This window comes from Mytilus edulis, chromosome 11, assembly GCF_963676685.1.
Source record: "Mytilus edulis chromosome 11, xbMytEdul2.2, whole genome shotgun sequence".
Lineage (NCBI taxonomy): Eukaryota > Metazoa > Mollusca > Bivalvia > Mytilida > Mytilidae > Mytilus > Mytilus edulis.
Genome location: NC_092354.1, coordinates 49,895,916 through 49,923,289, shown reverse-complemented (window position 1 = coordinate 49,923,289; position 27,374 = coordinate 49,895,916). Strand labels below are relative to the sequence as shown.

The 27,374-nt window shown below is 32.3% G+C and overlaps 1 protein-coding gene across 3 annotated transcripts in view; it reads left to right on the top strand.

Annotated features, from left to right (window-relative positions):
• Nucleotides 1-413: 413 nt before the first annotated feature.
• LOC139495744 (collagen alpha-1(VI) chain-like) overlaps nt 414-27,374 on the top strand; it is a 36,668-nt gene continuing 9,707 nt past the window's right edge. For 2 of the 3 annotated variants that reach the window (XM_071284111.1, XM_071284109.1), the window contains exons 1-21: nt 414-529; nt 1,023-1,058; nt 2,664-3,185; nt 8,179-8,208; nt 8,940-8,954; nt 9,243-9,538; nt 10,759-11,050; nt 12,186-12,215; nt 13,450-13,476; nt 15,734-15,751; nt 16,544-16,579; nt 17,300-17,326; nt 19,816-19,842; nt 20,480-20,506; nt 21,548-21,583; nt 22,499-22,525; nt 23,026-23,052; nt 24,658-24,684; nt 25,417-25,443; nt 26,608-26,634; nt 26,945-26,989. In XM_071284111.1, the coding sequence (XP_071140212.1) occupies nt 466-529; nt 1,023-1,058; nt 2,664-3,185; nt 8,179-8,208; nt 8,940-8,954; nt 9,243-9,538; nt 10,759-11,050; nt 12,186-12,215; nt 13,450-13,476; nt 15,734-15,751; nt 16,544-16,579; nt 17,300-17,326; nt 19,816-19,842; nt 20,480-20,506; nt 21,548-21,583; nt 22,499-22,525; nt 23,026-23,052; nt 24,658-24,684; nt 25,417-25,443; nt 26,608-26,634; nt 26,945-26,989 (1,663 nt within the window). In that variant the 5' untranslated portion in view covers nt 414-465. The remainder of the gene's footprint in view (nt 530-1,022; nt 1,059-2,663; nt 3,186-8,178; nt 8,209-8,939; nt 8,955-9,242; nt 9,539-10,758; nt 11,051-12,185; nt 12,216-13,449; nt 13,477-15,733; nt 15,752-16,543; nt 16,580-17,299; nt 17,327-19,815; nt 19,843-20,479; nt 20,507-21,547; nt 21,584-22,498; nt 22,526-23,025; nt 23,053-24,657; nt 24,685-25,416; nt 25,444-26,607; nt 26,635-26,944; nt 26,990-27,374) is intronic. The other variant, XM_071284110.1, reaches the window with a different exon arrangement.

Below are 27,374 nucleotides of genomic sequence, written 5' to 3'. Positions count from 1 at the left end.
TGTGTTATTGAAACAATCTTACCGAACATGAAGACCAAGTTTGTCCCATCCAGTTCCATACGTAAAAAGACAATTAGAAAAGGGAGGGAAAACTTTACAACAATATTTTTAAAATAAACCTTTTTTAAAAGAGAAGTAGCACTACGAAAATAAATAGATATCCGTAGATAAAATTGTATCAAGTACTATAAGGTAAATACATTCTCTCATAAGGAACTAATAATAAATTCAAAAAATGCATTAATTACCACGAATTATGTGACCTTTTGTGCACTGTGAAAATAAATGTAAAACCGGTACTATTAGTAACATACACAACTGTTGCTTTATCCATTATAATGTTAAGTTGTAATCTCCCATTAGTATGTAAATTAACATTATATCTGACGAAAGCTTGCTGACTTTTGACCTCAGTTATAACAAAAAGGGTGAGTTTCCAGTTTGTTGCTATCAGTATTGTGAAACATGGATAGGGTTCTGATAATAACGTTGGTCCTCGGTGTTCTGATCGGAACATCTATTGCCCGTCGTAAGTAGTTATTAATATTTATTTGTGTTTTTCCTTTCATAAAATCAAATAATTTTAATTATAAACATTTAATATTCTTGTCTTGAACTATAAATAAAAATGTAACAAACAAAAAGGGAATTAATTTGTTTCAAACGTCTTCCAATTGCTGTTAAGAAATTAGAAACTAACTTACATACCATAATATGTTTTTACATTTATTTGTTTCGATGTGTTTACACAAGACTACATGTCAAAGCAAAGACTAATGCATAATACAACGTATATTGTTTTAAAAGTATAAGACGGAACTTCTTGTTTTCTGAAGTTATATTGACCACAAACAATTGATGAAATAAAGAAAAATAACCATCTGAAAGAACCCAATTTCACGATGATGTTATAGTTGATACCACAATAAATTCATTATGTTTAATAATTGAAAGTGATGATGATCGTTAAGTGAAATGCTTATACCATTAATTGGAATTAATTTAGATAATTGTTTTAATAGACAGAACTCATCCTAAGTCATGGTCATCATGGACTGGTAAGTATTGTTATATTAGCAATATCAGTTGTTTTATTTTCACCTACTTTACTACAGCTACATGTAGTTATGCAGAATTGAACAAAAAATATGTTAATGCATACATATGTCTTATTGTGTGGTTGTATATTATGATAATGCCTGCTCTAGTCACAAAGCCGTGATAAGAGAATTACAGAGCGACTGGGCAAGGTAATTTAAGCGTAGGGAGGGATAATGAGAATATACGTACATATGTATGTGATGGAAATCATAACGTTTTGTAAGGGAATAATCATTTAACTTCAAAGAGAGGTGGTTATGTTGTTTCCCTCGAATAATTTGATGGAAAAAGTATTGTGGTCTAGTAGGAGACAAGAAAACATATTATGTATCCAGATTTTACCCATATCGTTTAGTGTGAAATATTGAGGAAAAATAATTTGATTGATAGCGGCGAAAAAACTAAAATTAAATGTTCGCACCTGGCCTCCCTTTTTACTATATACCGATCAATGTCATCCCGTTGACATAAAAATGATACGAATAACAGGTTTTGAAAAGTATGACTCTTGTGAGATTTTTTATCACAGTGTGTCGTCAGATAGCTGAGTATGGTAATTAATCAATCCTATTTTCTTGTATCTTCTACCACTACGTCAGCTCACACTGTCAATAGATCGATATTAGAACGTTCAACAGACCTGTGTAAACATAAGGGTCGTTTCAGTGTACGATTAAAGCTGTTTTATGATATCCTAGAACAGTTTTCAACAGTCCTTAAAACAGATGTAACTCAGTTATCGTTGATATTTTTTTCTTCATGTAGTTTACCACTACGTACCTTCATTATTCTGGAAATTTGGAATTGGTCCTAAATTTGAACGGTTATTATGAATTTACACTAATCGGGACTCGGAATTAAATATTAATTTTAGGAGCGGAGAAAGCCCTTTTTAATTTTTACGGGACTACAATATTACAATATTGTTTCCCTTTATATAACAGAGGCCATCTGAAATACAAGTGGGGGAAAATGTTAACTACCACTTTGATGTTTCGGGAGGCCAACTGCCACTATATATATTACGGGTATATATGTATAGGGTCTAAAAATGTTGCCTTGCTGCATACCATCGAAGTGACTTGAAAAGTTGTTACAAGGATTTTAATGTGCAGATATTGGGCATTCCCCATAAACAAGGGGTATCTGATTCAGTATGTTTATTGTTACTGAATATTGCTTCGTATTTTTACATAATGCAGAACTGAATGTCGTATTTTGGCACGTAAACTTTAGTTTGATAAAGATCCAAAGGATATATTCAATTTCCATTGAAATATTAAAAAGAATATACGTCAATGAAAGAACAATAACCAAATAAAGGATTTTTTTTAATAATATGGACACGATTGTGCCTTCAATGAAAGGAAAATCTCATGCTTCCTAAGAACACGTTTGTGAAATTAGACACTCCTAAAAAAATGACAAATTTTAGTGCCCCTTTTACAAGTAGACATGTTTTGGAGTTCGATGACTTCATATGAACACGTTTGGGAGAATTTGACACGTTTGAGTGTTACATATATGTTATGTTTTTCAATTCTTTTTTGTGTTGTTCACAGGAACCCCAACACCAGCACCATGGTCTAGTTGGTCAGGAACTCCAACACCTAATCCTTGGTCCAGTTGGACGAAGACAACAACAACAACAACAACATCAAAGCCTTGGACTAGTTGGAGTGATTCAACACCAAAGCCTTGGTCTAGTTGGACTGATTCAACACCAAAGCCTTGGTCTAGTTGGACAAAGACAACCACAACAACATCAAAGCCTTGGACAAGTTGGACTGATTCAACACCAAAGGGCTGGACTAGTTGGACGGACGCAACACCAACACCTTGGTCAAGTTGGACGAAGACAACACCAAAGGCTTGGTCTGGTTGGACAGGAACTCCAACGCCTTGGTCTAGTTGGACAAAGACAACACCAAAGGCTTGGTCTGGTTGGACAGGAACTCCAACTCCTTGGTCTAGTTGGACAAAGACAACACCAAAGGCTTGGTCTGGTTGGACAGGAACCCCAACACCAACTCCTTGGTCTAGTTGGACAAAGACAACACCAAAGCCTTGGAGTTCATGGTCAGGTAAATTATCGATTAAATTGCTTAATTATTTACGGAGTCTGTCAAGTTTACATAGTCAAATAATTTTCGTATTTAACACATTTTGAGATTAAATGAGAATAAATAACACAGTTAATGTTTTTACTTTAAAACACAATTGTTCAGAAAAACTGACGCATTGCAATTATCTAAACTGCCTCGTGCACAAACTTTTGTGCTTTATAAATATTTTGATATGAGTGTCACTAATGAGTCTTATGTAGTCGAAAAGCGCGTCTGGTGTACTAAATTATAGTCCTGGTATCCAGGATATCCACTTTCCACTGGAAGGTCTGAAAAGGACAAACAATTATTATATTTTGTGGATATTCAGACATGTTTATTGTTGCCGTTTCGTTAAACAACAGTTATATGTATTTTCATATAGTTTGCAATCAATTATTTAATGATATTCTATGCGTACAGGTTTGTCTAATAGCTGTATTTGTTTACAAAGAAGCTACATTGTTAGTTATATATCCAATGTAATACTATTGCATTCATATGTGTATGCTAAGTGATTATAGTTTAAATGGGAAATAATAATGAAATAACGGTTCGAACTTTACCTCCTATGTGCGTATTCTGACATTATACTCGACAAGTAAATAGTAATCAAAGGTACCAGGATTATAATTTAATACGCCAGACGCGCGTTTCGTCTTCATGAGACTCCTCGATGACGCTCAGATCAAAGTAGTTATAAAGCCAAACAATTACAAAGTTGAAGAGCATTGAGGACCCACAATTCAAAATAAGTGTGCCAAATTAAGTTAAGGTAATCTATTCCTGGGATAGGACAATCTTAGTTTATCGAATATTTCAAAGTTTTGTTACAGGAAATTTATAAAAAAAGGACCATATGTTTGATATTCATGTCAACACCGACGTGCTGACTACTAGACTGGTGATACCTCCGTAAACAATTCCATTACTTATATATAAGTAAAGTTTGTAAATAATATCAATATCATTGTTTCAATTTACCCTAAAACACCGCCAAACCTCTATATGTCTGCCAAACAATGAAATAGCCACGTGTACATGGAATTGATATTGGTATTACAAGACAAGCACTGCATGTTGCTCTAATACAACGTGAAATGTTCTATGTGACATGCTAAAGTAAAAAAATAAACAAATACAAGATAGTATAGGATACAGTTTTCACCCCTCAATTGATTAGCAATTAACTGTATCAGCATCGTGCGTCCGCAGCGTTCTTCTGGACTTGGTCTTATCTCACTAAGCATAGCATTCTTACTTAGGCATAGATAGTTTGACACCATTTTAATGCTTTGAGATCGAGTGTTTAGCAGTAAACAAATTATTTATTATAACATGCATATGCTAAACTGGGTTTTTTCTTTTATATTTTTTTCAGGCTAATTTATTTATGAATGAAAGCTGTCTTAATCTTCACGTCACAAGGACAAATATTTAACAAAATTTCAAATCATGTTATATTTTTGTCTTTTACTTTTTCCGAGTATGACAAAGTGTCACGAAAAAAATGTCCCAACTAAAGAAAACAACCCTCTATGTAAAATCCATACATACCATACAAATCACTATTTGCAAATAATTAAATTTTGAATGTAACGCGCCTTCTGATTGGCTGACGTTATTTTGTCATGAACCCATAGACATAATTTAGTCATGTGACCGTGACGTCATCAACGTTTTTTTCATGGTTTTCTACGGTTTAAAATGGAATTTAGAATTAAATTATAAGAAATTACTGTAATATTTTTTCTGTCTATTCGAAATAACATAAAAATTGTGGTGCACACTGTTAAAAACCCGCTACGCGCGTTATTCAGTGTGCACCAAATTTTTAATGTTATTTCTTCATAGACAGAAAAAAAATTAAAGTCATTCCTTAGATGTGTTTAAATGTTGTAACAAATAAAAATGCAAGTCAACGAGAAAAAAATGAGAGGAAAAGTAGACTGCGTCTCATAATGTAATTGCTCTTAAACACATATACCCCATCCCCTACACCCTACTCCCATTACACTAAATGAATACTGTTGGTAAACAGCTATATTTTCATAACAAGTCTTCTGTGATTCTAATACTAGTATGACTTTTACAAATAGACTTACCAATCTGTATAATTTCTGATTGCTTCGATTTAATGGGTCACGCAATTTTGAGATTATTTTAATAGTGTTGTCTTGTGTTGTAGCGTTACACCACTGTCCCAGGGTGTGGATTGGCGCATTCAAACTAGTTAAAGTCAGTCATATTATATATATATGATTTTCCCAAGTTAGGAGCCTGTTGTAAAGGGATAATAATTTGTTGCTCTATGTCGTTTTTTCGTTCATTATTTTGTATATTAATCAGGCCGTCAGTGTCTTCATGTGAACTAATGTCGGGGCATTTTACAGCTGACTCGTAGGTATGGGTTCTGCCTTAAGATCGTACGGCAATCCATAGCTGTTAACTTCTGTCATATCTCTCTGTTGGCAACTATACTACATCTTTTTTATGTTTTATTTATACAATTTCACTTGTTTTTTAGTCTTTTTCCAAGCCGTCCACATCAGTTTTTGTGTTTTTTAAAGTTTTATCTCCTTTAAATGTTTTATTCAACAATCCAATTGTTTTTGAAAATTATCTGGAATCACACCATTCGGCTCAACAAAGGTTCAATAAATCAGTGTTCTGTAGTGTTTCTATATTGTATTACCTTCACGAACAATCAGTTTTTACAAACCCACTCCGACCGCACGTGTTTACATATTTATACATCCCAACATCTAAAACGGTTTCTTTCACCATACGTTTGCTTGGTGCATGACCTTTTGTATATACCCCAAATCAACCCTTCGGTAATAGAGAAAAAAAACACGAGATAGAAATAACATACAAGCAATATATATTTTCTTTATAAAGCACAAAGGTGTCAGTATTCACCTCAAAAACTAACAAAACCTTTGAATAGACTTATTAAGAAGGGATATAGTTACGATACTGTTGTCAGGTCATTAAAGATTGCATATTTTGGCGTTAATATTGATTGGGTCTTTGCATCGGAACTAAATACATTTATTAAAAAAACAGTTGTTGGCATGACACGGGTTATGTTCTTCTCATATATGTTATGATGGTATGATACTAAACCCCTAACGGGAAGGATTGTGCCTGAGGTTCATATGATGAAATCATAATCTTTCAGTCAGTTTAATTGAAGTCTGGAGCTGGCATGTCAGTTAATGCTAGTAGTCTGTTGTTATTTATGTATTATTGTCATTTTGTTTATTTTCTTTGGTTACATCTTCTGACATCAGACTCGGACTTCTCTTGAACTGAATTTAATGTGCGTATTGTTATGCGTTTACTTTTCTACATTGGCTAGAGGTATAGGGGGAGGGTTGAGATCTCACAAACATGTTTAACCCCGCCGCATTTGTGTGCCTGTCCCAAGTCAGGAGCCTCTGGCCTTTGTTAGTCTTATATTATTTTAATTTTAGTTTCTTGTGTACAATTTTGAAATTAGTATGGCGTTCATTATCACTGAACTAGTATACATTTGTTTAGGGGCCAGTTGAAGGACGCCTCCGGGTGCGGGAATTTCTCGCTACATTGAAGACCTGTTGGTTACCTTTTGCTGTTGTTTTTTTTCTATGGTCGGGTTGTTGTCTCTTTTGGCACATTCCCCATTTTCATTCTCAATTTTATGTTTCTATGGTATTTTTAGGTGAAGAGAATGTGGCACTTTTCCTTCACACACCATCATATTTATCGAACACACTCTGACCGAACTTTTTTATGCAACACCCACATCCAAATGTGTTCCTTCAGCATAAGCTGATTGTTGCATGGCCATATCCTGTTACACTTTCAAACCTTCTCCATTTGTACAGGAGATCAAAACACGATATAGAAATAACAAATAAGAAGGTTGTAAAAAAATGACTCATAAAAGGATTTGACATTATTTTTCTCTTTTTTTTTTATTGTAAAATGAAGATTAAGTTTTTAACAACATTATAAGTCGGATATTTGAACATGCGCGTAATTAAATGTATGCCTTACTGACTATATTTATTCTATGCTTGACAATGCAATGCAAAGCAATAATTGTGTTGTTCGATATATCTATGTGTGTACTTACTCAAGCTATAATTCTTAGTAGAGTAAAATAAATTTATCGAAATCTTGATATCTGTATTGCAAATTTCAATTTGCGTTGAATTCTAACATTCAGTATTCGGTTATCATTAATGTAATATTAATGTTCCATTAATTGCATTGCTCTTATACAGGATGTGTAGATGTTTGGCGGTAGTTGATTTTTTTCCCTCTTTGTTTTGTTGGAATTGGAAGTGCAAACTGTATACACATTTTGAAACCATAAAGAAGTGTTGGCAAAGTTGGAAGCCTTTTTTTTTGTAATAGAAAAAAGAGCAAATATAAGGTATTCCGAATAAGACATGGTTGCGATGAGTATAATGCATGTTTTTGTGGTTTTTTTGTGGGGTTTTTTTTGGCTTAGGAATTCTTTTAAGTTGAACAAAAATGTCTCAATAATAATAGCCAAATAATGGAAACATATCTTTGCGTATGGCCAATAATTCTGGTCTTGAAATACAAACGTTGGAAGTCTGCATACACCAACACAGAACAAACTAAACCTGTACAACAAAATAGAGCTGATAATATTGTGTTAAAGAATTTATCGTTTTGGGATCTGAAGCATGCATGGTAGTCTGCTCTAAAACGCGCACTCAAACGGTGTGATTAATCAAAAGTATTCCGAACAATACAAATTCGACAAATAAAAGACACGATTTGTCTCAGGTTGTGATCAACTTATTTAACATTTGTCCTTCAAATTTTTAGACAGCGAATTCGAGTAAGTTAATACAGTACCGGGCATCCCAGTAATATTTTTGCGTTTCGTTTAATTTCGTATGTTGACAGATAGAAGTTATGTATTTTTTTTTTTTTTTTTTTTTTGCAGGTGGTGGATACGGAAAGAAAAATAAGAAACGTAAGTGATTTATACGATAATTTGTGATTATAGGATTTAAGATTTGTTTTCTCTCTCAAATCACTGAAAAATACATAACTGTTTCTAATAGTACTTAACACGAAATTTGTTATCTCCAATTATTTTTTTGGAATGACCAAATCACAGCGTTGGAATATAAATACCTGTACCAGGTGTCCATTTACCATCTAATATGTAACGGTCAAAGACCGTTGTACTATCTTCTTTACACATGAATACTCTGAAGCCTCTCATTCAAACCGGATGGGGTTGCGTATTTATACATCATTCAAAGTCAAAAACGCTTTCGTTAGCGAGGGGCTATTGGCATCACGATGGACGTCATTATGACATTATTTACTAACACCAATTCAAGTCTTAGAATAAATCATGTGTTTTATTGTTGACTTATATTGTATTGAATAACAGAAGCGAACAGGTCTGAGAATCAGATGTATAACAGATACATGTAAGAATACTACGACAGACTATTATACATCACCGAATTACTGTTTTAATATACACATACCAGTGAACCGCATTTTATGTTATTTATATAAGGTCAAAAGTAAGTTAGCTGTAGCTATAAAGCAAATCACACCTTTCCATTTATGATCCAATTTGAAACTACGAAACAATGGTGAACGATTAATTTTGAACAAATGTCTTTTTTTATATTCCTGCGTTTAACCATGACTGTAAATACAGTGTTTTTTTTGTTTTTTTTATAGACCACAAAGGAATGAGTGAGTATTGACAGTTATTGACAATAAAAACAAATGCATACATATAACTCATAATACATATAATTAGAAATAATTATATATCAACATGGTCAAACTGTTAAACTCTAACACACTATTTTGTTTATTGATCGAGAAATTTAAACGTAAATTTACCATATTAAAACGAGATTAATTATATAATTACAATTCAATAAAAGACTTATATACCTTATGGTTTCAATGAAAACAAGTACCAGTAATTTTAATTGATATATAAAATACCTACATTATTTATCTTCCTATTGACAGATGGGGATGAATGCGAGGCTAATGCTGACGCCATATTTCTGTTTGACGATTCCTCAAGTATCAGTCATAACAATGCCAACAACTTCCAAATGATGAAAGACTTTATGAAAAACATTGTCGACAAATTCTCTACAGTTGGCCCAGAGGGAACACAATTTGGTGCTGTCATGTTTTCTGATAGGGTCCGAAATCATTTTGATCTGAACGATTTCAACACGCATAATGCTATTAAACAAGGGATACAGAGCATACAACCTTCCCATGGAGGATCAACAGCAATTGGAAGTGGATTAAAGGTTAGGGTTGTTTTCGTTTTTTGTGTGAAATCGTATCTGATTAACGATTGCAACATATAACAATCACTTACACTCGAGATTTATAAAACACGAAAGTCAATAATGATGGAATTTATATTTTCTATTAATAGTTATCAAAGGTACCAGGATTATAATTTAATACGCCAGACGCTCGTTTCGTCTACATAACACTTATCAGTGACGCTTATATCAAAACAATTATAAAGCCTAAACAGTACAATGTTGAAGAGCATTTAGGACTCCAAATTCCAAAAAGGTGTGTCAAATACGGCTAAGGTAATATATATATATATAAAAAAAATTCACACATCAATGCTCGGGTGCACACGTTTCCTTTGACAATATGTGTCCCTTTTTAGAATATGTATCACGTTATTCGTCTATATCGGTAATCAAAAGGGTCAATTAAAAAGTATTGTAATGTCTGACCTCCATGATCAGACGTTGTATATACAGTGAAACCTGTTTTAAGAGACCATTTCAGGGAGAATAAAAAAGTGGTCTCTTAATTTTGGGGCCCTTTATAGTTTGTTGTTCGGTGTAAGCCAAGGCTCCATGTTAAAGGCCGTACTTTGACCTATAATGGTTTACTTTTTTAAATTGTTATTTGGAGTTGTCTCATTGGCACTCACACCACATCTTCCTATATCTATCTTAAGACGACAGGTAGTTTTTTAATACGGGTTCAAACTTTATCAAAAGGAATCTAAACTGTATGGTCTTATAATATAGGTGGTCACTAAAGCAGGAATGACTATAGTTTCTGTTTGTATCAACACAGCATTATGACAGTTGTTATCCTTTCATTTGTTGTGTTTGAGCTTTTTATTTTTTTCGTTTGAATAGGCAATTTTCGATTTGAATTGTCCTCGGATTTCGGATTTTTTTTATTTTCATAAGTTATAATCAATATGCATATGGGGATAGTATTATGTAACATGTGTTACGATTCTATCTTTAATGAAATAATAAGCAAGCTGAAACCAAATGTCGATTCTATACCAAAGTCATTAACAAAGTTTAACATGTACTCAGCTACCGAAAATCAGGTATAAGATTTTTTTATTTTTCTTTATTTTTTTTTTTTATTCATAAGTAATTAAGATTTTTAGTAAGCATCGAAATGTATGGAAAATGTAATTTAATATAAGCTTATTTAATGAGTGTAACATAATTACTGTTTAGTTTTATATTTACAGTATGTGAGAGATAATAGTTTTCTCCAATCCAATGGCGGGGGCAGGCCAGATGTTCAAAAATTGGTCATTCTTCTTACTGATGGTAAAAACAATGCCGGTTTGGAAGTCCCACAACAGGAGGCAAGCAAACTGAAACAAGACGGCGTAACTGTAGTCGCAATAGGAGTGGGTACTACGTTCGTCCTATCTGAATTACAGCAAATTGCGTCTTCGGATGAATATGTTTTCACATCAGATTCGTTTGAAAAATTGAATACTCTTCTAGATAAGATTGTGCAAATAGCTTGTGAAGGTAAGAAACTACATTCTTATAAAATTATAGGCATTTGCTTTGTTTTGTCTTTGAGAGGTGTTTTTACTTTGTTTTTCTTTTTTTTTTTTAATTTGAGTGTTGTTAAATTAGATCATAATAGTAAAGACAATCTAAATAAAATCTTGCAACGACCAAAAACACAACCATTTATTATCGCGTCGAAATATGTTTTCAAAAAATCTTTTTGAACTCTCCCTAATTACTATGCTCTTATTAATTTATGAAATTGAAAATACATTATAAAATGCATGCGCTCAAAGCGCTTTTCTTTATTGACCGTCACCAGGAACGCTTAAGTCAAATATTTCAAAGCCAAGGATGTATGAGCACATATGCAGTACAACAGCTACATATATATGACCAAAATGGGCCCCCATAAAAGTAGACATATCAACTGTGCATGAGGGAGTTGAAATCTTATTTTCAAACAATTTCAAAATGTATTTAAGGACAATTTTAGAAAGGTTTATTATAAAGCATGTCAGTCCATAAGTACTGAATACTGAGCTAATGATACACCCAGATAATGATAGTCCAACTAGCAGAGGTATCAACACAGTGCTGTAAAAAAAAACGAAGACAACCCATTATAAATTGAATGCTTCTGAAACGCTTTCTGGATTAAACTTCAGCAAAATAAACAGAGCCAAATATTTGAAAGTCAAGGATGTACAAGTTTTTAAAGATTTGATGTGTTATATAGCCAAAAAGAAGCTTAAATCAGCTAAATTCATCTACGGTCAATTTTGCGAAAGCCGTTTATATCTGACACCAATTTAGTTTACCATGTCTCAAATGTGTTTTTTTTTTTAATTTCAACTAAAATGTGCATTAATCTGGATAACAGACAAACTTTTTCTCTCTCCTCGAGGGACATAGTTATAGTCTATAGTCATGAATCAGAATTTACTGCAATACTCGACAAAAATTTATATAGATTTTAAAACATTTTTCATAGTATTTCCTTTAACACTATACAACTACTTGATTATTTGCTATACTGTTGTGAAAAGTAATCAAAATCAAAACTAACCGAGAAACATGCATAATCTAGACATAACATTGCAAGTCATAAACATTATAATAATTGATTTGTATGGGTTATTTTTTGCAGTAGTTTGTGTGGATGAACCAGCACCTAAAGGTAGGTTATATCCTTTGGCATTTTCCTCTTTAGTGTTTATTCTTTTACACTTCAAATCTGAACTGCACAGTTTCTGGCCTGTATACGATTTTAACTCTAAAATATGAAATCTATAATGTATGCAGTATGCAATGTAATAACAAAAAAATCAATAATAAATGCAATATACAATGTACTAATAAAAACACCTGACTTTAAATACGGGTAAAATGTTTTGCCCCTTTCCTCTTTCACTTCGAGGGGTATAGTTATAGTCTATTCTCGTCCGTTCGTCCATCAAAATTAACTACAATAATCGACAAAAAGATTGCAAAATTTAAGAAACATATGTCATAATATTACCTACTACTGTAACATTTTGATTTGACAATAGATCCTCCCTTTTTTAAACTATGGTGGCACAATAGCTCCTCCCTTTTTAAACTATGGTGGCACAATAGCTCCTCCCTTTTTTAAACTATGGTGGCACAATAGCTCCTCCTTTTTTAAACTATGGTGGCCCAATAGCTCCTCCCTTTTTTAAACTATGGTGGCACAATTGCTCCTCCATTTTATAAACTATAGTGGCACAATAGCTCCTCCCTTTTTGAACTATTGTAGCACATTAGCACCATGTGAATTCTGTATTTGCTTTTTCGGAAAGCTATGATAATTAGTAGGATCTTAATTATTACCTAAGTTTTCTCTATTCTAATTTGATAATGTGTGTACAGAAAGAATAACGAAATCACATATCGTGACATGTATAATTAAACGCGTATGTCTTTTGACAGAAAGCTACCATAGCCGTGTAAGATTATTCAACATTATGTTAATTTGATTGTACTTTTCTGGCAATATAGTTTGCAAACGTTTGGCATATTTTTAGCCGATATGAATTTGATCATTTCCCTGACTTTTGACCCATTGACATCTTGCTATCGGGTTGTCTTGTAACTCCTCTGACAAGGTTTTTTGGTTGCTTTATTCATTCATTTTCATTCATTTACTTGACAATTCCTGCATAAGATTTTGAATGTATTAAGAAGGCGACTGCTCTGAGATTGTTTAACAAAAATAATGTTGAATTAGTGAAAAATACATTTTATGATTAGTAACCAACAATCACTGGTTTCATATTTTCTTACATGTTTTCAATTGAGAATCATTCGTGTTCTTTACACCTTGAATTACAGTAATTCCTTTACGAGAACTTTTATTCTAATATAACAACTGACTAATTTATTTTTTGTAGGTGAAAAGGGAGATAAAGGCGACAAAGGTAGGTTTAATTTAATTTAAACATAATTGTCCAAAAACATTGCCAATAGGATCAGACACAAGTTTTGCAACTTAGTACGTCTTCTCTATTACATACAAATAATAAATAACCGAACAAAAATAAACTACATAATAATAACATCATAAACAATATTAATATGAAGACATAAAATTAACAAGAGTTTAAAAGTCATGGCTCGTTAATTCCTAAAAGTCGAGTTGACCGTACTTTTTTTTTTATGATAGACCTACCTAATAGGTTGTTTTAACTTGATATAAATATTCACTTAAGGCCACACCAATTTTATTCCTTGTTCGATGGACCCGCCCGCACCTATTTTTTTCAAATCATTAATTTTTTATTTTTTTTATTTTTCCGCTTCCCGCATCCGGAAATGTAATCATGTCCATTTCCCGCACCGTTTTTTTGTGTAAATATTATAAAAAGATATCAACATTTGTTTTAAAATCACAGTCTAACGATTTTAAACATAAAAGCACCCCACCACACTGTGAACATATCTGTGAGAATATTTGTTTCAGCATGAAACCTATTTATTCAAAGTGGGAGTGCTCCGAAATAAATTTATAACAGCGGAAATACCTGTAAAGAACAAACAATTGGTTTCTTTCCCCCTTACTTATATTCCCTGTCAAAAAATGTTCGTTGTTAGAATAAAGTACAAAGAACTTCTGAAGGATTTGCCTTCAACTGCAATTATATTGTATGCTGGCGAAACAAAACTATCAATAGCCGCTGCATGTTTATGCACATGTCCTGATTGATTCAGGGGCCTGTCGTTCAGCAGTTATCGTTTGTTAATGGTGTTCATTGGTACTTTCCCGTATGGATATATATAAATTAGATCGTTGGTTTTCTTGTTCGAATTGTGTACGCTAATAATTTTGGGGTAATTTATAATAGCTCTCTGTTTGGTCTGTATCAAAGCCCTGTGTAAAAGGCCGTACGTTGACCTGTGTTTGTTATTATCAGGTTGAGAACAACCCTCCCTCAGACAAGGGGACATTTTACTGATATAGAAAAGAAAATAGAAATACCAAGGATTTGTATAGTTCTTCTATACAAAACCTTTGAAAACTTAGAATTTTGTACTCAAAAAGAGGAGAGTTACATCATATTTTAAACAACTTTAAGCAGAGACATATATATGTCTCTGGTTAGAGTCCAGGAATATTACAAAATTCTTGGAGATGTTTTGACTATTTAATACCAGATAGTTCTTTGAGAAAATATGAGCCCTTTTGTAAATGTACAAAAAAATATATTATAACTTATATTGATCCCTCATAAAACATGTAAAAGGGATATTTATAACATTAAGGGGTTGCCACCAAACTGATTATGACTTGGATGGAGAATTGTGTCATTGTCAGTCACACATACATAACCCAGATTTAATTATTTCTTAGTGAACAGGGAAAAAATACTTCAGAAATTAAAGAAATGTCAAAGTACAAGTGATAAATCCAGTTTTAATATTGTCAAAACCTACTATTTTATGTTTACAAGAAAGAAATATAATCGCTCGCCTTTACTTTTCAAGCTTCGCCTCAAAAATTTGCAAATTAAATATTTTTTTATTAAAATTTTCAAATCGCTCGCTCGCCCCAAATTTTTGAGTCCAAAAATCCGTAGAACAAGAAATTAAATTGGTGTGGCCTAAAAGGTAAGTTATTGTTGTATTTTAAACTATTTTATTTTGTTTTTTAAAGTAGAAAATCACAATCGAAAACATAACGCACTGTTGCTCGTTTACCAATTAACTCTTTTCAATAACGTACGATCTTTACTTGTTAAAATCATATAAATCTTATGTTGTGGTAAAAAAAAACATTTTTAAATTTTACAAGATTTACAAGATGTGACATGATGTAAAATAATGTAACCTGAGTCACCTTAATTCTAAATAAAACAAATGGACACGTTTTAATTGAAAAAGATACGGTTCATGACAAACATCAAATCTTAATATCTGCTAAATGGAACAGTGACATTACGAGAAACAATTAACAAAAACACTAACAAAACAGTCAAGAAAAGATACCTTGCTTGATAACATGAGTAAACGAATTATCCAAAAATACCTTATAGAGGTTTACAATATGTTTCGTTCGAGCGCGTGTTGTCTACATAAGACTCAACGGTGGCGCTCGAATCAACACCGTTAAAATTCAGAATCAAATCCAGCGGGTTTTTTCGTATCCTTTACATATATTTAAATACATGTATTTTACAGGAGAACCTGGAGATAAAGGTTAACATGTTTTAGTATTTTAAGTATCACATTTCCATTGTTATTCAGGTGATAGAATGCTTTTTGTTTGAATGTTTCTTTGCTTGATTTCTACACACAGCTTATTGGTTCGCTTGAAATGCTATTAATTGAAAAATTCAATATTCCGCACGACAACCAGTAAAGTAATGCATGCTTTCGTCATAACGATACACACTCTTACTAAAAGGTTTCAAATAATTGAAGACACGATTAAAGAATTATTGTTTTCTGGAAATGTTAGTCTGACTATTTTGATTAGGCCACTGCAAATGACATTGTATTTTTATGTAGTTTTATGCATGTTGAAATATTATTTTTTTAATCCAGTATATTCTTTTCCGTATCTGTGTATTCTCTTTCTTTATAATTGATACGTTTATTATGCAATTATCGCTCATTAAATCGTTATTATTTATTACCTGAAACGTGATGTCATGCAGTTTATTCTATAATGTTCAATATGCACATCGTATTTGAACGTTGATACTTTCTAAAGTGTGATCCATCATAATTTAGTTTTTTTAATTATGTTACTCTTCATATGAAGAAATGCATTATAGCTATGTGTAAATGTTATCATAAAATCATGCATATTATGCTGTAATATTATTTCAAGCTTGGAATAAATTGTGTAGGTAAGGATTGATAACATATAGTATACAAAAAAGTTTCGGAAATTCTGCCTTAATTAGTTTGCACCTAGGTCATCTGCGTTAGACAGAAATATAAGTAATGCGAGTTTGTAATTATAAAAAATCATATTTTTTTAAGGTCCAAGAGGCGACCAAGGACCAGTAGGAAATCGAGGTAGGTAAATTGTACTCAATGTCTATTGATGATATGTGTCACATATATACCATTCATTGCAGTTAATTCGAAGTTTTATACTTGTTTAGATTTGCATTTGATTAGATTTGTATATAACAGATATTACATTGGGTAGAAGTCTGTCGCAAATTTTCTTGTTCTGATATACATTTGCACTACTTAGTGCAGAGTACTTGGTAAATAAAAAAATGCACATGGTTCAATATGAAAAAAAACATACAATTATTTAATTTGGAAATACATTTTAATCTGAAAAGCTTCTATCTGCAAGAATAGTCTCAGCTGCTGACGTATTAGTTAAAAGCAACGATGGACAATGATCCCGATGTCATATATGTTAGAATAATTCCATCTTCTACTTTTTGTGTTGCTTTTGGGTGTTAATGCAAGAATGTTTTAAAGCATCAGCTTTAAAACTAATATGAATAGTGCCTAGTGTGTTTCGTCAATCATTTTTAATTGTGCAGTGTTTAAAATGACTGGGTGTAAATTGAATAGGATATCATGATTAAGTTTCACAGATTGTACAAAATGCATATAAAAAATCATTATGGTTTGAAAGTAATTGTTGACATACGTTGATTTTTTGAATTTTTTTTTTATCCTATTGACAACTATACCTTGTTGTTTTTTTGTTTGTTATCTTAACATTTGGGTATAATAATTTCCAATAGAAAGAACATGTTTCCTTTTTTATAGGCCCAACAGGCAATCAAGGACCAAGAGGTATGTTATGCCTTTCTTCTCGTTTTTGTCTGTAAACCAGTACAAACATATAACATTAGTTAATTCATTCCATTGTGGTAAAAACAGCCAACTGCTGTCAATCAATCCAATTTTGTTTCAAAGGCTTATAATGCATTATAATTATATATTTAATATCTGAAAAAGACTAACCCATTCCAACACTCATTTTTTTCGTAACGTGTATTGTAATTGTTTCCAATGAAGCATTTGTCGAATCACCCTGAAATGATCAAATGCTCTTTTTATCCACCGAATGGCCAACACCTAGATATCGAACGATTTCAACGAAATGATATGATGATGTTATGAAAAACCATAATTATGAATTTTGATTATATGGAAAATCCCTGCTCATATTGGGACATTCTACATGGCCCGGTATCGCGTTTTATTGTGTTTAAACACATACTGGCTAGTATTATAAAATGAATGGTTTTAACCATTACCGAGCATGGATGTTGTACATGTTGTATACGACATATTTAAATTTATTTACTGGGAATACACATTCACACTTGATATATTTTGAACGTCACTTTTCTTCACTTTTTGCATTTGAGGCCTTGACTAAGTCGGATGTGTCTATTTTTTGTGTTGGTTTATGTAATGTATCCGGTTTTTGTTTTCTGTAATAAGTTAATACTTCAGTTTTTTCATGTATATCTTATATATTCATTTGATACAATTAACTGTTTGCAATAGCATAAATTGTTCTAAATAATAAGGATGTTCTTATCCCAATCAGCAAACACTAGCCGTATTTGGCACAACCTTTTTTGAACTTTTAATCCTCAGTGCCGTACAACTTTGTACTTGTTTTGACGTTTGAACTTTTATATCTGGGCGTCACTGGTATGTCTTGTGTGGACGAGGCTCGCTTCTGGCGTATTGAATTTTAAATCTGGTGCCTTTTGTTAGCTATTATTCATGTGTTTCTTTGTCTAATATGTTCTTCTATTTATTTGTGTTGTAGTCCTGTAATGATATGTTGTCATTTTAATGTTATATTTACCATTGCCATTAAATCGGGAGGTTTGGCATGCAACAAAACCAGGTTCAACCCACCATTTTTTCTTTAAAAACTGTCCTTAACCAATTAAGGAATATGGCCATTGTCATATAATAGTTCGTTTCTCTGTGTGTTACATTTTAACGTTGTGTCGTTTGTTTTCTCTTATATTTGAGTGTGAATTCACATTACTATAAGACGTGTCACGGTACTTTTCTATCCCAAATTCATGTATTTGGTTTTGATGTTTTATTTGTTATTCACATCGGATTTTGTCTACTGCTAAGTCCGTTTCTGTGTTATTACGTTTTATGTTGTGTCGTTGTTCTCCTTTTATATGTAATGCGTTTCCCTCAGTTTTAGTTTGTTACCCCGATTTTGTTTTTTGTCCATCGATTCACGAGTTTTTAACAGCGGTATACTACTGTTGCTTTTATTTGAAATCATTTCCATTTATCAACTTACTGTTACTAGTCTTAAATGGCAAGCCCACATACATGCGCAGAGGGGAAAGTGAATTAACCTCTGATATATTGAAATGTAGCATTAACACGAATTTCAGTTTAAATGCAAATTTTATTTATCTATCAAGACCATTGTTCAACATTCAGTTGTGACCGGAATTTAAGTATTTCTGTATCATGCATGTTACCATGCCTCCCGTTCAATTTTACATTATTACGAGTTGGTAAAGCATCATAGAATATCCTTGTCACAGATGTAAATAATTAGTTCCGATTGTCGTAACTGCAATCAAGTTCCATTTTCCTCGAATAAGACCTATCATCGGGTTTGAACTAACATATGCAACACGACCGGTGCAACATGTGGACCAGTATGTGTCAACCCCTCTGGAGCTTCAGTTTTGTGGTAAGGTTCATGTTGAATAGCCTTCGGTTTATATGGGTTTTTTTTGTGTTCTTTTGTTTCTGTGTTGGTTTTTTTCTTTTAACCATGGCGTTGTCAGTTTATCTTCTACTAATGCTTTCGAAGTTCCCTTGGGGCATTAACGTTTAAAGATAAAACAAAACTGACAACGTTAAGGCAAAAAAGATATCAACGGACTAAAAGACAAACCGTATACAAAACACAATGTTAAAAACTACAGACTGAGCACACTAAATATCGAGGGTATGCTCAGGTGCTCTGGACGAGTAGGCAGACCTAGGAAGTATCATTGCACAGGGAATGCCAACAGCTACTACAGCAGACAATTCGCCGAATAGAGTTCTTTTAAAATGATGCATGCATAGTAAGATAATAATAGTATAATAATAATACCAACTGGCTGCAACTAGTCTAATCATATAAGTTTGATGCAACTTGGCCCATGTTGTAAGTTATAGTTTTGCTAAGAATAATGATGCTCTTTGTGGATATACCAGGAATAATTCTTAAATATTAGTTCTGAAACTGAAGATGAATATTTTATGTTTAATTTTGATTTTAATACTTGCAGGAGAAACAGGTTCGCGTGGAGCTGATGGTTTGTTGTATATTTATTCATTTTCCTAAACGTTAAATTATACAACAGACGCGCGTTTCGTTTACAAAAGACACGTTAGTCAATCTCGAATTAAACAGTTAACAAATGTATTAAAATACGAACTAAAAGAGTCTGAAACGATTTGACAAACACAGCTACGGTAATCTATTCTTAGAGTAGAATTAACAGACGTTTTAGCTGTTCCAGGTATCATTTTCACTTTTTTTTAAGGTGCAACTGAAAAACAGAATGCAAAATAATTCGAAATATAATGCATACGGAAAGAGTATTATAAGATATCCTTAATTGTAGTAACAGCAGTTAAAAATGAACATCTATACCGTAAGATAGTACATACCGTTTGTGGACTAAATTGAAAAATGATAATTGTATGCTCTGCCGCCGTTATAAATACTCACTGTCGTTGTAGATATGCCAAACCTGACACCAATAGCAAACTAATTGTCTCTTAAGATGAACTTATACATGTAACTTCCTTTCGGTCTGATCATGTTCATTTTCGTTTTGATAAATACTAGTAATATGTAATTGAATGTCATGAAAACCCATGTTTCGAACTACATTGTACGTGCAATTTGTGATTACCTTTATATTTAGGTTAATGTATTCATTACAGGTGGACCCGGTCAAACTGGTGCGCCAGGTTAGTAGATAACTGTATAGTATAGTCTTTGCTAGAAAATCTCTTTTTTAAAACATAAAAAAAACAGATAACTCAAACATAAGCATTATACTCCTTATATTTATTATAACATGCTTATTGAAGATTTTTGCACAATTGCCTCTAAAGTTAAACTTATGTAATAGTCTAACTTATATTCTATTATGTGTTTGACATGTTTAGTATTTCTTTTGTGTCTTGACGTACATATAATTGCAATGTTTCATATCATCGTTATTTTTACAGAGCACATAAACGTTAATTTCATCTTCATGAACCAACAGGTGGTATGGGCTTTGTTCATTGTTGAAGGCCGTACGGTGACCTATAGATTTTGATTTCTGTGTCATTTTGGTCTCTTGTGGAGAGTTCTCATATTGACAATCATACCACATCTTCTTTCTTTTATTTAAGGAATGACTGTAATATTTGTTTGTATATGAAGAAGTAACATAAAAAATTTGGTGCGCACTGAATAACGCGCGTAGCGGGTTATTTAACAGTGTGCACCACATTTTTTATGTTATTTCGAATAGACAGAAACAAATATTACAGTCATTTTTTTATAATTTAATTCTAAACTCCATTTTAAACCGTAGAAAACCACGAAAAAACGTTGATGACGTCACGGTCACATGACTAAATTATTTCCATTGGCTGATAACAAAATAATGTCAGCCAATCAGAAGACGCGTTACATCCAAAATTAAATTATAAATAAATAGGTTAAATATATCACAACAATGATAATATCTTGAAGCAATGCACACCATGTGAATCATTGTCTAAATTTAAATCTTTTCTACATTCGGCGTATGCAAAATTACTCACTTATAGTTAATTGTTAACACTAAGGATGTTGCAGAAGTTATTACAAAAGTGCCTGAAAATTTCAAGATTCTTACGTATGATTCAAAATCAAAATGTAATTGAAGAAAACACCACCTTAAAATCTCTGAAAATAAGGTTTTGATTTCAAAGTGAATGGTAGTAAACCGTTAATGAAGGGAGTTTTAATTTTAGGCGAAAGAGGACCACAAGGTATCAGAGGAAACCCTGGTAAGTAAATACATGTATTGACGAGGACCCTAATCGAAATAAACGTATGGAGGGGTCAAGATTAGTGATTTTGATAAAATAACCAAGTCTAGAATATCTTCACAAAGTACAAACCCAAGGTAGTGTTTACAGTGCAATGCGCGGTACATAAAAAAAAGAAACATGTTTTACATGATTACTCCTTGACATTTTGAGACATTTAAAGAAGAAAATGAATATCAACAATAACAAATAATATTGCCATCTTCATGCAGGTTTAATACTTATCCTCAGAAGAAAAGAAAAAAAAACAGATTCCCTACTATATACGGTATTATACAATTATTTCCCGTGCCTGACGGCGATATAAAGATTTGTTCACCAAAGAATATTCATATTTCCCGAGGAATTTGCCTGAGCGCGTAACATCGCACAAGAATGTCCCGATGTTCATATGGGAATAGGATACTCAATGATGAATATGAAGTTTTGTTCGATGTTACCTGGAATGGTCTGAGCCAACATACAATGGAGTAATACGTGTATCTGTATTCATCGATGCATCGATATAACTTCAAAATGACAATAAAAAAAACGATGGTGACAATTGAGTGTTATCTTCAATAAGGGTATGAACAGCCGTTGAAGCTGGCATGGAGGTTATGGTGATTCGTCAAAAATGAATTAAAATCTATATGATACTGATCAATGTATATTCTTATCATATGTTTCTCAACAACAAAACGTGTTTACAAGTTTTTTAAATACATGGAGTGAAGAATATTCATTTGATTTTAATCGTCATTTTACAACAAAAAAATTTAAAAAATATATGTTCAGTAAAAACCAGGGTGTTGCTCCCTCCATTTTTGTTGATAAAATATCAACTATTCTTCAGAATGAAATGACTTTTATTTTCTTATCTATCTGTTTTAGGTAGTAATGGTAGACCAGGTGATAATGGTAAGCATGATGTTAAAATCGTCTTCAAATTTACTTACCTCTTTTCAAAATGACACAATAAAACATTTTCAACGCATAAATATTTTAATATTTCACCAGTTAAATTCATCTTTTGTCGAGGTTATTTTTTCACCGTTTCATATCATGCTCAAATACACGTCAATCATAAACATTTATTATTTGAATTATCCAGCATATAAACGCTAGGGAACAAAGATCTTTAACTTGACTTACATTTGTACAGCTTTGTTTTGTATTTTACGGTAATATAAACTTATTCTGTTGATCAGATCAAATAAAATCATAGGTACATGGTGCTCTATATCTGAAATTGTATTAGATGGTAGTAAGATATAAATGTGTTCAATGTAGTATATTCGTCTCTCGGTTGGTGTATAACTTAAAATAACCATTTAGTTTAATTACAAGAATTTTTCATGTCTCATTTTCGATAATTTCAAATCCTTTTTATATATATGTGTGAATATTTTTAATTGTAGGCGCGACAGGTGCAATAGGGAAAACAGGTAATTTTTACTTTCGCAAGATATATATATATATATATTGAACGGCAAAAGAAACGTCGCAGTAATTTAAGGCAAACATAATGGGAGAATAAATGCCATATTTTTTATTGAATGGGCGTATAAATACCCTTTTTATTTAACAAATTCGCATCATTTAAGTTCATTTACTGTTCATTGATACACTTTTCATAACCATATCACAGATTTGTTTAATTCAGGTCCGCCATTACGTGGACGGTCATTTGTACTGTTTGTTGCGTTCACGTAGACGTTGGGTGTTGCGTACATTGCAGTTAAATGCATTTGCAACGACTTGAAGTCGCTGTCCAGCATTCAAACGTCATATTGTCTGTTCTCTTTATCGTGGGTTAAGTCGTGGCATCAGCATCAAACTGATTATGATGACACAAAAACTTCGTACCTCTTAGATACCCTTATAGAGGCACGGATTCAACGTGCATCTCATCATCGTGAAATGTGACTGCGAAACGTGTCCCACGGACCTATTCAGACCACTTTTAGAACGATCGAATTAATGAACGCAGTCAGCCATAACGGAGATTTAAACATAGCATCATTTGAAGGTAATTTACCTAAACCAAAAGGAAATAGCTATTTTTTTCAATGCAATTGAAAATTTAGGCTCTCCAAAAATACGACATTCCTTTTGCGGTTCAGTATAAATATAACTTTTTGAAATTTTATACAAGAAAAAGGCAATTATGGTTAGATATTGAGTATCTGTGGATGCTCTATTGTCGATTATTTTGCAACTTTGTTGTTTTTTATATTCGTACTTAGTATCAAACTGAAGTGGAAAGTCCTTTACTGGTTGTGCCAGTGTTGTGATTGACATACCTGTTCCAGAACACCTGGAGAGGGTTGTGGTATCACACACGTGTTTACCCAAATCACATCCAACAGATGGTTGTAACATGCCAGTGGCCTTTAATCTAGGGACTGTGCAATTATGTGAATTATTTTAATTAAATAATACAAATCAAGTCACTGTGATATCTGTATTTTATATTGAACTTTGTATCATCCAGGTGCCTTTAAGTGCATTCTTTATATTATTGGTTTTGATAACTGTAATTACTCGAATCTTTGTCGGTATGTTTTATGTATTGTATAATATCCCCATTGGCAGTTATAAACAATTCTAGTTAAATAAATGTATGCATTATTGACATCTCTTCCCTACAGTTTGGAATGCTTAAAATATGTAACGCTATAATGCAAAAAAACCTATGAAAGCCTAACAAGAATAGCACATGAATTATTAAGGAAATATATAAAGATGATTATGCAATTATGTAAAAACAAAAAAGCCACTGATTTCAAAGAAGCTGTATTTTTTACACAGGAGTCATTGCAACATATTTTTAACATATTTTTCAAAACCTTCTTTGTCTTTTATCACATACATTTTTTCATTAATTATCTATAAAGTGTATATCTCAGACACGAAGAAGCGTTCCTTTTAGCAAACCATGAATGCAGTTGAATAATTCAGTAGACATTGAAGCTTTATATGTATGTACGCAATATTAAATACTTAACTAAATTCCTTAATTCTACCTGTATTTACAATGCCTGTTGCAGGTGCCACTGGAGATCGTGGGGCTAACGGTAAAATATATCATTTTTATTAAGATACTTTAATTTATATGCTGCCCTCTTACAAATGTAGTTACATGTAACTTCGATATATAAACATCAAAGAAATAAGGCACAACAGCTTTCTCAAAAGCACCACACAAAGTGATACAAACTGAACAAACCGAAATCGAGTTTGAACTAATGTGCTTTTGAAGTGGTAATAATCTCCACCAGTGACATCCATTGAAAACATTTAACTTTTTTTTGAAACATATGCTGATTGTAATAACATCGTAAAGTTATCTGCACATCTTTGCAATTTGTATTAAAAAAATGAATAGAAATTAACAACCGATGAAACAATATAGGCTATATTTTCCAAATGTTATTAAATAAATAGCATTAAACAAAATATTTGCATTGTTATCCAAGTATTATAGGTGTAGGTGGATTTGAGAAAAAAAAAACAGTATACATACGCATACATGATTAAAGTATAATATATAATTTAGAAAGAACATTTGTATGATTGCACAATTAATCTGTTGGTGCCTTTTTCCATATTAGTCTAAGGTATTAAGCGCACACTTTACATGTTAATGGATAGAGCAACAAACATTTTTAGTTATCTATGCATACCTCTATGATCACACGTTTAATGTCTAATATATGGATGCAAGATAATTATTTATTGCAGTCTTAGTTCATTGCAATGATGCTAGTCTGTTCAAATAATTATTACATTCACCATTGTAATTACAGGTATACCAGGACGCAAAGGAGCTAATGGTAAGGCATATTCAATTCGTACAGTGGGATCATTATTATTCGTTGGATGCCTATTTTCGTTGATTTCGTTGGTAAATGAAAACCATGAATATAAATGTTTATCGATTTGCAAAATTGATTTATGACTAATTGCAGACTTTTGAAAAACCACATAATTAAACAACGAAATTTGCTACTCACGAAAACAAATGAACCCGCTGTATTTAATCATATAGTTTGTTTTCTGTATACTGTGATTAGAACGACATTAAACTGTCATGTTGTGTACCGGTGGGGAGGGAGGGAATATTAATCAAACACAACAAATTATGTCAATAGAAATGAAGTATACTAGAATTGTTTGAATCTCCTTTTTGTGCGAATTTTCGTTCAAAACTTCGTCCATAATCATTTGAATTAAATCATACCAATTTTGTTAGAAACAAATATACCAAAACTATTTCTTTCGATGTATTGTACGCAAGAACAGTTTATCTGATGTCGATCAAAATAATCATCTAAAAAGGAATTTTTAAAAGTACTTTCATTAAGAAATAAACAGACCAACATATATACATACATGTATGTCTTGTGTACAATTTGGAGTTTAGTGTGGCGTTCATTTTCACTGAACTAGTATATATTTATTTAGGGGCCATGTGAAGGACGCCTCCGGGTGTGGGAATTTCTAGCTACATTGAAGACCTGTTGGTGACCTTCTGCTGTTGTTTTTTCTATGGTCGGGTTGTTGTCTCTTTGACACATTCCCCATTTCTATTCTCAATTTTATGTTAAATTTTATTAGACCTGCATCTTGGCTCGATGATGCGCAGTAATAAGACACCAAGATGCAATACAATCTCGTTAGATAGCATAAACAGATAGACACCTATGAAAAGTACACGCATTACACGTGAAATAAATATGAACAAAGACGAACTCCATAAAATCATGATCAGAGGCAATTAACAGTAACTTATGTGAATAACGATGAGGATAATGTGCATACATATTTTGATAAAAAAAATCACAGACTGCAATATAACTTCATTGAAATCATTACATTTAACTGTTTTACCATATTTTTTCTTTAAGTATTTAGTCGATTATTTTCTTCAAAAGGTTGTAAAAGTGGGAAATATGAATTAACCGGAAACTAATTTTAATTATTGTCTTATATTTTAGGAGACCCAGGTGCGCCCGGACAAGATGGTATTTATAATTCAGTCATTATTTTAATATCAATATTGTTTTTACTTGTATTGCTTTCTATTAGCTTACTGATTTCCTCGTGAATGTTAAATGTATATGTAACGAAGAAATCGTCTGACACAAATTGAATGATTATTTATGAGAAAAGGTAACCTTCAAAACTTCATGAAATAGTGTATAAGAAAACAAACATTATTATTGACATTTTTTTACAAAAATAAACTTAAGAATATGTATCTTTCTTAGTGTTTCTTGTTATCAACATTTACTTTGCATATTTTTATAACTTAATATTTGCATTTATTAAAAGGTAAACCAGGAGATAAAGGACCTACCGGAAACACAGGAAGACCCGGTAAGTTTGCTACTATGGTATTGCATAATTAATAGACAACTTTCGAGTTCGATGCATTTCCGTAAAAATCATTGGTTTTAGTGAACACCATTCGTGCGTTTACGGGCGTCGTCACTTCCTTTCCAATGTTGACCGAGTGGTTGGAAAACCTTAAAGCTATACTGCACCATTTATTCGGCAAATCGAATTCTCAGAATTGTCTTTCAGCCCTGCTATCATTAGGGAATTGAGATTAGGTACCTACAGAACAAAACATATTTCTAGTTTATCATGCACACTGACGATCACTAAGACGTTCAATGGACATTTATAGTTCAAGGATACAGGCGTTCACTTCTATCGGGTAAAAAACGTAATAAAGGCGCACATAATTGACGAGTTTTGT